Genomic DNA, 12563 nt, shown 5'->3' on the forward strand with positions numbered 1-12563 from the left:
CGCGCCGGTGTGCTTCTTCGAGGCCGACCATCACATGTTCACGGTGGGTGGGAGTGGGCGGGGTGGGGCGGGCAGGCGGGTGGAATGGTGGGAGGTTGGAGAGTGGTTACGTGCACGCCGCGCCACCGGAACAGCCCCATCCCCACCCCTGGCAATGCCTCTACCGCCACAGCCTTCGACTTTACGCTTCGGCCTCCAGCCAAGTGCAACTAACGCCTTGACGAGTTGATATAAAGAATCGCAAGACTGCGAGCGCGTGCGGTCCGTCTCCCCCATCTTGCCCCTCTCTCGCTGCCCTGTCCCTCCACCCCACGTCCCCACCCGGCTGCAGCAGTACTGCTCCACGCATGAGGCCTACACATGTCCACAGCCTAGCACCCGCGCACCCTCTGAACGCCCGCATGCCCCCCCCCCCACACACATTAAACCGCATCCTGCTGCACCGCATCCTGGCCTTGAACTGGGAGACACGTGCCAACAGACCTCTGCGAATATCTGACCTTGCTGGAACCCTAGGTTCTGTACCGGTACTTGTTCAGGCCACTTAATCACGAGGTCCTATCAAGCAACCGTAAACCGTAATTATACACACGCACACACACACACACACCCAGGTGCACAAGTCTCTGGGCGACTGGCTGCTCGACGCAAGCAAGTCCGGGCCCTTCGCCGCCGACGTGCGGCGCGGCCACGAGCTCATTGGTCTGCAGCTGGCCAAGGGGTGGGGCGTCACCACCGGCACCAGCGGCGGCACTAACGGCGCCAACGGTGGCAGCACCTACAAGTCGCCGTACGCGCTTCGCTACACCGTCACACACCTGGCGGCGGCTGCTGGCGGCAGCGCCGGCGGCGCAGCCGCCGCCGGCCCAGCGGCGGCGCTGGACGCGCTTCTGGGGTCGTTCGCCTTCCTTCGTGACGTGGTGGTGGCGGGCGCGGGGCCGGCCGCCATCGGCGCGCTGGGCGGCATGCGGCGCCACACCGCCCGCTCACGTGACGTGCTTCGCTTCCTGCGCGGAGAGCTGTACGAACTGCTCCGCGCCGCCGCGGACGTCGAGAGCAAGGGGGGCGGAGGAGGCGCAGCAGAGGCGCAGCGGCAGGCGCAGGCGACGGCGTTTGCGCGCGTGGCGCTCTACGCCGCGGGGCACAGCACCGTGTGCGCCGCGGCGGCGGCGCACCTGGGCCTGGCCTGGGCCACAGTCCGCGTGCTGCCGCGTTCCGCGGGCGAGTGGTCTGCGCGGCTGGCGGTGATGCAGGTGCGTGGGGGAAGGCAGGGTAGGAGGGTAGGAGGGTAGGGGGGAGAGGGGAGAAGGGCACGCGCGCTCCCCGCCCGCCCCTCTGGCCCCCCTCCCCCACCCGGGCCGCGTCCGCCCCTATTTTGCATTCGCGCGACAGTACCGACAACGACACGCACCACGAAACCCTAACCAACCTTCCACGCTCGCATCTTCCCCTCTTCCCCGCCATGCGCACATCCGTCCTCTGCACCGCACACGCTCTCCCCCTCCCCTGCCCGCCCCGCCCTCCACGCCCCCTGCAGGGCCACAAGGGGCCCGTCACGGCGCTGGCCTTCTCCCCCGACGGCCAGCAGCTGATGTCGGGGGGCTCGGACGGCCAGCTGCGCGCCTGGGACCCAGCCACAGGCGACTGCCGAGTGGTGCTGGAGCCGCCCAGGGACGCGGGTGAGGGGGCGGCTGGGGCCGGGGCTGGGGCCGGGGCCGGGGCCGGGGCCGGGGCCGGGGCTGGGGCTGGGGCCGGGGCCGGGGCGGAAGGTGTGAAAGGCGGGCGGACAGCAGCAGTTCCTAACAGCACGTAGGGGCTGCCATGGCGCCTCACAACGCGAAACAAGGCCGAATGAGCGCGGGACTGCGCAGGGCCACCAGCCAGCCGCGCCGGTCACGCCTCCGCGTCTCGGCCCCATCGAATGGTCTATGTCATTCCGCCCCCACCCTCCCTCTCCCGATTGCCCCCACGCCCTCAACCCCCGCCACCGCCAGGCGAGGAGCGCGAGCCCATCGCCCGACTGGTCTTCTCCGCCGACGGCCGCCACTTGGCCACCGGCGGCGGCGGCGGCAGCGGCACGGCCTGGCTGTGGGATGCCGCCACGGGGCAGTGCGTCGCGACGCTGCGCCCGCCGCCGCCGCCGCCGCCCACGGGCGGAAGCAGGGCCGCCGCCGCCGCCGCCCGCGCAGGCGCCGTCACGGCTCTGGCTCTGTCCGTCGACAGCCGGTGGCTCGCCGTGGCGACGGCGGCGGACTGCTTGGTGCGGGTGTGGGACGTGGCGGCGGCCGCCGCGGCAGCGGCCACCGCCGCTCCTGCTGCTGCTGTCAATGACGGGGCGCCTTCGCCGCCGCCGCAGCAGCAACAGCAACAGCAGCAGCAGGCACAGCCGCCACAGCCTCTGGTGGTGGTGCGGGGTCTGTTCGGCTCGGCTGTGACGGGGCTGGCCTTCCTTGGGCCGTTCCTGCGCCAGGAGGCCGGCGCCGGCGGCACCAAGGAGCGGGAGCTGCATCTCGCCACCGCCAGCGGCCGCCCAGGCGACTGCGTGCGCGTGGTGTGGGACGTGCTGCAGCTCGCCGCCGCCGCCACCGCCGCGGCGCCGCCACCGCTGGCGGCGGTGACGATAGCGGACGGCGTGGCGTCAGTGGACGCCGCCGCGCCGCCGCCGCGCGCGCCGGCGGCACAGGAGTCGAGGCAGGCGCAGATGCGGCGCGAGAACCGGCCCGTGTCGCGGACGGGCTGTGAAGGCCTGGCCGGCGCTAGCGCTCTGGCACCCACAACCGACGGCGGCAGTGTGCTGGTGGTCTGCGGGCGGGAGGTACGGCGGCTGTGGCGCGCGGAAAGTGGCTGGGACTTTGGGGAGAGCAGCGTGCTCAGCGCTCCGGGCAACGTGCTGGCGACTGCGCTGTACGGCACTCGCGCCGCCGTGATCTCCGCCGCCGGCGGCCGCGTCCTCAACCTGCCGTGGGCATGGCGCGACGCGGGCGGCAGCGGCGGCGGCCGCGCAGCAGCGGCGAATGACGTGATGCTGCCGGGGCTGCCGACGGAGGCCGTGGCGGGCCGTGGCGGCGGCGTGACCGTCGTAAGCGTGGAGGGGCAGTTCGCGACTGCGGGCGGCAGCGACGGCGCGATCATCGTGTGGGACACCACCCCGCGCAGCGACACGACGCCGTCCGGCGCTGGCGCCGCCGCCGCCGCCACCACCACCAGCAGCACAGACAGCAGCCCTGCCGCCGGGTGCGACACTACGGCGGCGTCGGCGGCGGCGGCTGCGCCCACGTGCGCGGCCTTCCATCCCGACGGCCGCCAGCTGGCGGTGGGGGCCGCGGAGGACGTACGGCTGTACGACACGGCCTCGGGCGAGCTGCTGGGGCCGCCGCTGCCGGCGCGTGCCGAGTGCGTGGACTGGAGCCCGGGGGGCCCGGGCGGCGGCGGGCAGCAGCTGGCCGTGTGCGGCGGCACGACTGGCAGCGTGTGGGAGTCGGTGTTCTCACAGGTGGGCGGGTGTGGGTGTGGGTGGGGGTGGTTGGGAGGTGGGCACAACCCGGGACGGATGGAGGGCGGCTATGCACGGCGGGGGCACGCAGCAGCCGTTTGGGTTGCAGCCGGACGTACGGCAGATATGTAGCTGGAGGGCTGTAGTACGGTACTGGATGGTGGCAGTCACATGCGGTACCGTATGTGCCACCTACTCGGCAGCTGCTGAGAGCGCCGCGGCGCCTGCCCCCCCCCCCCCCGCCCTGTCCGTTTGCCGTGCAGGGCGTGGCGACGCTGGAGGCGGAGACCGCGGTGGCGGCGGTGGGCGTGGGCGCGGGCGGGAAGCTGCTGGCTGCTGGTTGCGCCGACGGCAAGGTGCTGGTGAGTGATTGAGTGATGAGCCTCGGTTGCGCAGGACCGCCGCTCAGTTGGGGTGGGGGTTTCGGGTTGGGTGGGTGGGTTGCGGGCGGGCGTACGGTAGTCTGGCTGGGGCGACTACTGGTGCAGCGTGTGCGTGGCGGACCTGCCACTCGGCTATCAGGCGCCTCCAAGCAAACCTCCTCTATGCCTTCATGCCCCGCGTGCGGCCACGTGTCACCATGACCACCATGACCACCATGACCACCATGACCACCATAACCACCATAACCACCACCACAACCACCATAACCACCATACATGACCCCCAGGTGTGGGCGGCCATCACGCGGCGGCTGCTGTCCACACTGACCCACGACGACCGCGTCACCGCGCTGGCCTTCCTGCCCGACGAGGAGGGCGGCGGCGGCGGCGGCTCGCTACTGCTTGCCACCGCCAGCAAAGACAAGTGAGCTCGGGGGTGGGGGGGGGGAGAGGCCCGGGGTATTGGGGCCGGCAGTGCTATTAGTTTGGGCGCCCGGTTATGGCGTGCTGTCATCTTGACACGCTGACCCAAGCTCGTGACACGCTGGCCTTGCCGACCGCGTTGTGGTCCTGGCTCCCCGCAGGACGGTCCGGCTGTGGGAACCGGCTGTGGGCTCGCTGGCGGCCACACTGCGCGGCCACACCGACGAGGTCACCTGCCTGGCGGCGGTGGCGGCCGTTGCGCGCGAGGGTGGCGGCGGCGGCGGCCTGTTGGCGAGCGGCTCCAAGGACGGCACCGTGCGGCTGTGGAGCCTGGTCAGCCGTAGCTGTGTGGCCGTCGTGGGCGCGGCGGGAGACAAGAGCGGCAAGACGGGGGCGGCAGCCGGTGGCGTCGCGGCGGCGCTGCTGGGGGAAGTGGCGGCGGTGGCGCTGTGCGGCGCGGGGCGGCTGCTGGCGGCGGCAGGGTCAGGGCGCGGCGTGCTTGTGTGGGCGCTGTCAGCGGGTGGTGGCGGCGGCGGCGGCGGCAGCACGGTGTCCTGCTCACTGCTACTCACCCTCAAAGGCCACCTCAACCCCGTCACCAGCCTGGCATTCGACGGCCCAGGCCTGGTGCTGGCGAGCGGCAGCGCGGATAAGACCGTGCGACTGTGGGACGTGGCGGCGCCGGCGGCGGGAGCGGCACCGCTGGCGGGGGCGGCACCGTCGGTGGGGGCGGCGCCGGCGGTGGGGCCCGCGCCGTTGGCGGCGCCGCTGGGGTCCGGGGCCGCGGCAACTGGTCGTCGCGGCGCTCCGCCCGGCAGAGGCGGCAGCACTGCGGGCAGCGGCGGCGGCGGCGCCGGCACTGGCACTGCAGCGGGCGTCAGCAAGCCTGGCGTGGCAAAGCCCGCCGGAAGAGCCGGCGTGGGTAGGGCCGGCGCGCCGCCGTCGTCGTCTTCATCATCGTCGTCACTGGCGGCGGCGGCGGCGGCAGCGCCACCAGCAGCGGCGGCAGCGGCGGCCAGAGCGTCTGTGGGTCCGGGCGGCCCAGAGCCGCGCGCGGTGCTCAAAGGGCACGCGTATGCGGTCACGTGCCTTGCGTTCATGGGTGCCAAGCTGCTGTCCGGTGAGGGAGGGAGGGAGGGAGGGAGGGAGAGAATAGTTACACTTGGTAGTGGCGAAGCCACTGATGACTAGGGCTGACAAGGGAGGGATGGAGGGACAACGGGGGAGGAGAAGGTGGCGGGGGGCAGGAGTGGGTCCCACTCCCGCCGCCCCGTCTTGCCAACGATGCAGCAATGGACTAACCCCACCCGCACGCCCGCACACTTGCTGCAGGCTCCGCTGACGGTAGCGTCAAGGTCTGGACCATCGGGGCGGGCGGCGGGCGGGCGCTGAGCAGCCTGCGCGCGCACGATGGGCTGGTCATGGGGCTGGCCGTGGGCACGGTAGCGGTGGCGGCAGCGGATGGAGCTGGCGGCGGCGGCGGCGGCGGCACTCTGCTGGTCACAGGGGGCTCGGACAACCGGTTGCGGATGTTCACGTCGGCAATGCAGGTAGGTGCGGGCGCAGGGTTCCACGGCACGTCCCCCACTTCCCCCACTCCACCACCCCCGGCTTGGTACTCGGCTGGTTCGCTTGCGATCTTGGAGTGCAGTAACCCCCTTCGCCTGCGGGATTGTGCTATATCGTATATCATTTCGCCAACCCATCCTCGTAATACCCGCCCGTCACCCTCCCACCCTCGCTCCAACCCTCGCTCCAACCCTCTCGCTCCCTCCCCCTTCCCGCCCTGCAGTGCAGCCTGACGCTCAAGGGCCATGACATGGACGTGCACGCCGTCGCCTTTGCGCCCGGCAGCGCCGAGCAGGTCGCCACCTGCTCCGACGACATGACCGTCAAGCTGTAAGCAGTGCGCGATATACATAGCTACCGGTAGCTAGCTCGTAGCTTCCTAGCTGCGGCCGCGCGCGCCGTCCGAGTGCAGCACCCGCCTCGGAGCGCCGCCAACCCGCGCCGCGCTATTTGGGGGGGGGGCGATTTTGGAGATGTAAAGATCCGTTTCAGTTCGCACCCTTTTCACACACGCGCCTGCAGCGGGCGCCGCCGCATGCCACGCTTCGCCACGCCAGCCCCCAAACCGGCCCATGTCTCGGTCTTCTCCCAACCACTGCCGCCCCGCTGCCGCCGCGCTGCCGACCCCCGCCTCGCCTCTACTTCCGATGCACGACGCAGGTGGGACCTGGGCTCGGGCGGTACCTGCGCCCGCACGCTCAAGGGCCACATCCACTGGACCACCTGCCTCGCCTACAGCCCCGACGGAAAGCAGGTGGGTGCTTGGGTGCGTGGGTGGGCGCGCCTGCTGCGATCGAGCAGCTGCTAGCTCGTTGCTGTGCTGGAGTGCTGCAGTGATGTGTCGTCAACTGCTGTCAACTCGCTTCGCGTGTACACGTCTCTGTTCCTTCCGCCCCCCCCCCCCCCCACACACACACACACGACCCACACCGTCCGCATGCATGGCAACCCCCCCCCGTCGGCACTTCACTTCATATTTGATACACACCATCCCATGGATGGCTACCCCCCCCCCCGCAGCTGGCCAGCGGGGGCCGTGACAACGCGGTATGGCTGTGGGACCCCGCCAGCGGGCAGGGCACGGCGCTGGCGGGCGGCCTGGGCGCCACAGTGGTCTCGCTGGCATGGCACCCCTCCGGCAAGCAGCTGGCCAGCGCCGGCGCGGACCGCACAGTCCGTGTGATTGACGTGGCCGCCCGCAAAGTCGTGCAAACGCTGGATCTTGGATCCGATCCGGTCACGTGTGTGCAGTACAGCCCCGATGGCAGGCACCTGGCGGTGGCGCTGGCGAGGCCGACGGAGGGCGTGCGGCTGTTTGACGCGGCGCGCCTGGAGGCCCCGCCGCTGGCGGTGCTGGTGGGGCACCGGGGCGGCGTGGTGAGGCTGGTGTTTGATGCGACCGGGCGGCGGCTGGCGACGTGCAGCGCGGACAAGACTGTGCGCGTGTGGGAGTGGGTGGGCGGGTGAAGCGAGGTGAGGTGAGGTGGGCCGGTGGGGTAAGGTGGGGTGAGGTGAGGTGAGGTGGCACCAGCACATGGCCATCTAATGCACTTGTTGCAAGTGATGGATTAGGTGTGCAAGCGCGGCCGGGCGGAGGTGCTGCAGCAGCTGCCGGCGCGTGACGCCTTTCTGGCACGGCTGGGCGCATCATGTGCAAGCTACGTCCTGAAGGGGGTGTGCTTTGGGGCCATGGGGCACCGAGGCAAGAGCAGCCAAGTGGCTTTTGCTGAAGACACGAAGTCTGCGGGAAGCGTACAACACGAATTGTTGACTATGCAAGTAGCGCTGGGGACGTTTTTGCTCTTATGAGGAAAGCGGTCGGTACTTCAGCAACTTGTGTGTTGTAGGAGCCTTGCCCCGCTTGGCGTGCACTGCTTTGTGTCCTGAGGGGTCAGTGGGTTATAAGCGGTGTGTGTGTGTGTGTGTGTGTGTGTGTGTGTGTGTGTGTGTGTGTGTGTGTGTGTGTGTGTGCGTGTGCGTATAGAAGCACTAGCCATTGAGCAATAGCAGACGCACGCAACCCTTGAGCCGGATGCACGAGATGCGTGGCGGACTACAAACGTTATACAAGTGTTGCGGCGACCTGTGATACTAGGTTAGCCAAAAGCTGTTGGAGCCTCCCCTAATCGGCCAGAATCGGCCGTGTTGCTGCGGTGGCTCCAGGATTCTGAGACGACCTAATCATCTGTTATTGGGGTGATGGGGGTTGCAACCACTGTGTTGCACCTACCAGACGCATGTATCCAAGGCGTTGCAGGGTCTCATCATGAGGGGGGGGGGGTCACTTGCCAGCCGCTGGAAAAGGCAACATTCATGGCTTGACTTGCGTCAATGTCTAGTTTTGGGCCATTCCTTCTCATGCTGCATTACTGATTTGCTGTCACTCTGACGACTCCAGTGGCGGCGGCGGGGGCAATTACGGCAGCCATGGCGGTGTTGGCGGTTATGGAGGCGGCGGCGGTGGCGGGTGCGACCGCGGCGGCGGCGGTGGCTTCCCGCAGCCGCAGCCTCTGCCTCGCCACCGATCAGAGGCGCAGCCGCATGTGCAGGTGCCGCTGCGGCTGTCAAACGAAGGGTTTGCGGTATCAAGTGGTGGCAGTGGCGCAGCTGGCGTGGGGCAGGAGTGCTGTTGCCAACTGCTTGTCAACGCGGACTGACTCCAATGCGGCAGCTTGCACTAGATGGACACGGGCAATGACGTTGCGTATGGCACCGCGCTGTGTCATCTCCTTCATCACCAGGGCAGTTTGCTGTGAAGATTTGTTGTAGGAAGCGGTGTAGCCTGCAGGCTTTAGCTTGAGCAAAGGTTTGTGCAGCGTGAGCAGGCTGGTGCCAGAGAGTGTGTGACATGCGCCTCTGACTGCGCGCTCCATTGTGTGCTGCCTTGCGCCCTTGCCTCATCGCCCACGAGTATCAGTGCAGGGGTGCCTCGTGTTCGTGACCAGCCAGGACAGGTCCAGGAGTTTCAGGTCACTTTCGCGAAGACTGGGATTAGCGTGCCATTTGTGAGGATGCTTTTCAGGCGCGGGCAGGTGTTGGCATTGGAATGAAAGCGATCGACAAGATGCAAGATTCGTGTTGTTGAGGCGTTGGCGCCCATAGCCAGCAGCAATAATGGAGGTCTACATAGCGCAAACGCAGGCGTGGGAGACGTTGGTCATGGACTGGTACGCAGGCAGAAGGAAGGGGAAGCACCATACCAGCACGCTACCTAGGCTACAGTGCTGCGTGTGAGGCAAAGGGCGGTGCAGCGGCAGTGTCGCAGTATAGGGCCTCTGCCACAGCTGTAACAGCAAGTAACAGCAAGCAACAGAAACGTGCGTGGGCTTCTGTTGGAACTGTCGTGCAGCCGTGGCTGTCAACCCTGGGACGCTATCGCAACTGATCTCACGTCGAACACCCTTCCACCCTGGAGCACGGCCACTGCCCTCGGCTGTCGTCACGGTTTCACCAGGTTCCAACTTTGCCCTTGACTGCCTGACGTCTGGCTCCCCGGCTGCGTCACCGCCTCCTGAGCCCGTGTCAGTTGGCCCCAACCGCACCACGCAAGCATCGCCGTACAGAGACCTCGCCCGGCGTTGCTCCTGACTCAGTAGCTGCAGTCCGTTGCAGCCCCCTGCTGCAATCCAGACTCTATACGCGTGCGGATGGAGGAGCATTGCAGCGTACAGCGTTTCATCCGCGTTACACGCTTGTGTGCAGTACGCAGTGGCATTCAACACGCTATCGACCGCCCGCACGAACCCACCACGCACAACTAACCCCTGCTCTAACTAAACATCCATACGCATGCGCACCCGAGTACTTACATTGTGCACCAAGTCCTCATATGCTGCTGATTCTATTGCACAGCACACGCTTATAAGCCACCTCCAACCCGTCCCTCCTCCCTGCCGCCTCCCCAGCGACCCGCCTGGGTATCAACGGGTCCAATAAGCCTCCACGCGCACAGCCTCCGCGACCGCTCCCATGCTAGCTCCCTCTCTCCAAATAGAGCGACGTTTAAGAGGACGGCGTCTGCTTCGGCATGCCCGTCGTCTCAAGGAGCGCTGCAAGCAGGGGCATGGCAAGCAGCATGGTTATCGTAAATCTTCTGGTGTTATATTTAAGCATGTAACTGGGCGCCTCGTTTCGGCACACGTGTGCTCGCATCGCCGACAGGCCCCAGCGATCGTTCCGGGGCTGCATCTCGCGCTCTAGGTTGCCGACTTACTCGCAACGCCCTGCTTTCCATCTGAGACAGGGGTCGAGCGGAAGTAGACGGTCTGGCGAGCCAGCGCCTTGGTCTTGAATGGCTCCTTCATCACTGCCCGCAGATAGTCCGCGCACAGGTTGGCGTAGCGCACATAGGACATGCCCGCAACGCGATAGAAAGGGCCACTAGGAGGGCACATTTTGGCTAGTGCTAGGTTCGGTCTCGGCAATCGACGTGCTTTGACAAGTATTGGACTCCGGCTGCGCCCCTATGAGAAGCAACAAACGCGCAAAGTCAATAATGTACCCGGCCGTGTGCGCATGCCGATTATCATGGCTTTACGGTCATGGGCGCGCCGGCCTAACCCCACCCCCTGGCCCCTCAACCCCGCAGCCCCCCCCCCCCCGGGCTTAATGCACCCCTGTTGCTTCCCTGGTTGTGCAGTATGATTGGGTGAATCCCGTGGCGGGACGGTTCATGGAAATACACCACTGCTTCCAGTTCGGGCGTGAGCGCTGTCCCCGTGCTCACCGCAGTTAAAAGCTCATTGACCGAGAACCGATTCCCTGGGATTTGCTACTCGCGTACTCGCGCTCCTGCTCCATCAAATCTCCGATCAAGAGCTCATGTGCTAGGATGATAATGACCCATGGGTGCACACCACACACACCACCACGTCACAACTCAAGCCGCATCATAGGCTCTGGCTGCAAAATAGCAGCACAAGCAGGCACAAGAGCACGCTAGCGTATGAAGCTTGCATATGTGACCAGCCGTCTCGTGGCACGGCTGGCATCCATGTCTGCTGTTTGGGTCTGGGAATACGCTGCGCACTGCGGGACTACGGCAACCTGCCCCCTTGCTGCAATGCTCATCTGTGAATCTGTGATGCACTGACGTGTCTTCAGACCGTAGGCTTTGCCCGCCCCGCTGGCTGCGACACTGTACTTGGAAGTGCTTCTGAAACTGCGGTGCCAACAGGTGCCAACTACTGAGGTTGGTCCTGGACCGATACTGCTGCAAGTCGGCCAGGCCATCCAGGGCCATCAGGTGCTCGTACTCCCCCCGCTGTGCTGCCCCGGGATGGCGCCCCATGTGGTTGTGCAGCACAGCTGTGTCATTTGTTCCGCGCTTCTACGCTGCCCCACGAGGGGAGCCATGTACCGGGAAGAAACATCGGGATGTACCCCACTTAAAACGTTACAGCCGTGGATGCATGACCCCAACTGCCGCGCATTTACTCCACGGTCTTGATGATGTCCGAGTCACCTGCAGGTTCAGCCAGATAACAAAGCGGCCGTTAGCACACTGATGGGTGGCACGTGCCGCTGCCCTGCCAAGCAAGCCCCAACAGCATGTAGCATGCGCCCGCCCCCTTCGTCCCCGCCCAACAGCAACATGTTGCTTGTAGTCCCCAACATCCCGCCACGCACCGGGGTCGGTGATGGCCAGCACGCTGACGCGGTAGTACTTGCCGCAGGCAGTGCCCAGGTCAACGTTGTCTGGAGGGAAGGCACGGAGGGAAGGTGAGGAAAGCAGCGGGCAATGGGTGCGCTCAACAACAAATAAATGCGCAGCGCCAAAGCCCCATGGAAGCCGGTATTGACTAGGCATCAAGCATATTGAGGACCGCCACTTACTGCCGCCGTAGTGGTGCACGCCGGTCTTGGCGAGCATAGCGTAGTACTCCACCTCAGACTTGCGCACAGCGGGGCAGTTGTTGCAGATGATGACCAGCTTGGCTGCGGTGGGCAAGAAGAGGAGACAAAGTTGGTGAGATAGATGTGCAGTTTTCTGGTGGAGAAGGCAGCGTGCGGTGCTGAGCCCCACACAGGGCACAAGGGGCAGGGGGTGCGGGTTGAGGAAGCACCAGTCGGCGGGCGTCGGCGCGAGCGCAAACTTACCCTTGCCCGAGCGCAGGGTCTTCAGGCAGGTCTTGTAGCCCAGAGTGTACTTGCCACTCTTCATCACCAGCGCCAGACGGGCGTTGATGTTCTCCTGGGTCTTCTTCTGCGGGTGCACAAAGTACGCGCGCGACCGAGGTTCAATACCTGATTTGATTTTGTAGCCACCTTACGCTGGACGACCAGCGACGGCGGCGACTCTCCGTTTTGACGGCTGCGGCTAGTTTTGCTACTGCATCTGCCCTACGCACCGTCTTCTTAGTAGCGGGGGCCATTTTTCCTTGTGTTTTGCCTCCTTCTCAGCCTGGAAAGAAAATGCAAGGTCCATCCGTCAGAACTGGAAACAGCGAGCCGTGCGAGCGGGGCTCGGGGGCGCAGCAGCCAGAGCCGCCGCGCACCCGAGACACCCTCAAGCTGGCGGTATGTGGGCCTAACATCGCTAAGCTAATTATTGACGGACCTTCAGGCTCCAGAGGACTATTACAGCTGCGGGAAAGGGCCTAACCGTGGTCGCTGGCGAAAGTCATAGACCGGCAAGCGCGATGAGGCCCATGCAGCGAGTCCGAATGCTGAGGATGTTTGTGCCGTCTCGATAA

General features: G+C 66.3%; 3 protein-coding genes across 3 annotated transcripts in view; 1 reads left to right on the plus strand and 2 right to left on the minus strand.

Annotated features, from left to right (window-relative positions):
- The window catches only part of CHLRE_10g420650v5 (uncharacterized protein), a 16858-nt gene extending 7688 nt beyond the window's left edge, over positions 1 to 9170 (plus strand). The window contains exons 16-25 of the mRNA XM_043066465.1: positions 615 to 1253; positions 1538 to 1679; positions 1995 to 3493; positions 3757 to 3855; positions 4164 to 4300; positions 4461 to 5419; positions 5632 to 5849; positions 6092 to 6198; positions 6529 to 6622; positions 6889 to 9170. Of these exons, the coding sequence (XP_042919862.1) occupies positions 615 to 1253; positions 1538 to 1679; positions 1995 to 3493; positions 3757 to 3855; positions 4164 to 4300; positions 4461 to 5419; positions 5632 to 5849; positions 6092 to 6198; positions 6529 to 6622; positions 6889 to 7335 (4341 nt within the window). The 3' untranslated portion in view covers positions 7336 to 9170. The remainder of the gene's footprint in view (positions 1 to 614; positions 1254 to 1537; positions 1680 to 1994; positions 3494 to 3756; positions 3856 to 4163; positions 4301 to 4460; positions 5420 to 5631; positions 5850 to 6091; positions 6199 to 6528; positions 6623 to 6888) is intronic.
- A 66-nt stretch (positions 9171 to 9236) lies between these two features.
- On the minus strand, positions 9237 to 10372 carry CHLRE_10g420700v5 (uncharacterized protein). The gene is made up of 2 exons (XM_001702557.2): positions 10082 to 10372; positions 9237 to 9917 (listed from the first exon to the last, which is right to left on the minus strand). The coding sequence occupies exons 1-2, from the start codon at positions 10260 to 10262 to the stop codon at positions 9871 to 9873; spliced, it is 228 nt and encodes a 75-aa protein (XP_001702609.1). The 5' UTR covers positions 10263 to 10372; the 3' UTR covers positions 9237 to 9870.
- Positions 10373 to 11249: 877 nt separating this feature from the next.
- On the minus strand, positions 11250 to 12492 carry CHLRE_10g420750v5 (ribosomal protein L30). The gene is made up of 6 exons (XM_001702556.2): positions 12428 to 12492; positions 12219 to 12271; positions 11968 to 12073; positions 11704 to 11805; positions 11497 to 11565; positions 11250 to 11332 (listed from the first exon to the last, which is right to left on the minus strand). Exons 2-6 carry the CDS (start codon positions 12240 to 12242, stop codon positions 11301 to 11303), a joined length of 333 nt encoding a protein of 110 aa, XP_001702608.1. The 5' UTR covers positions 12243 to 12271; positions 12428 to 12492; the 3' UTR covers positions 11250 to 11300.
- Between the last annotated feature and the right edge of the window lie 71 nt (positions 12493 to 12563).

Source organism: Chlamydomonas reinhardtii, chromosome 10 (assembly GCF_000002595.2).
Source record: "Chlamydomonas reinhardtii strain CC-503 cw92 mt+ chromosome 10, whole genome shotgun sequence".
Lineage (NCBI taxonomy): Eukaryota > Viridiplantae > Chlorophyta > Chlorophyceae > Chlamydomonadales > Chlamydomonadaceae > Chlamydomonas > Chlamydomonas reinhardtii.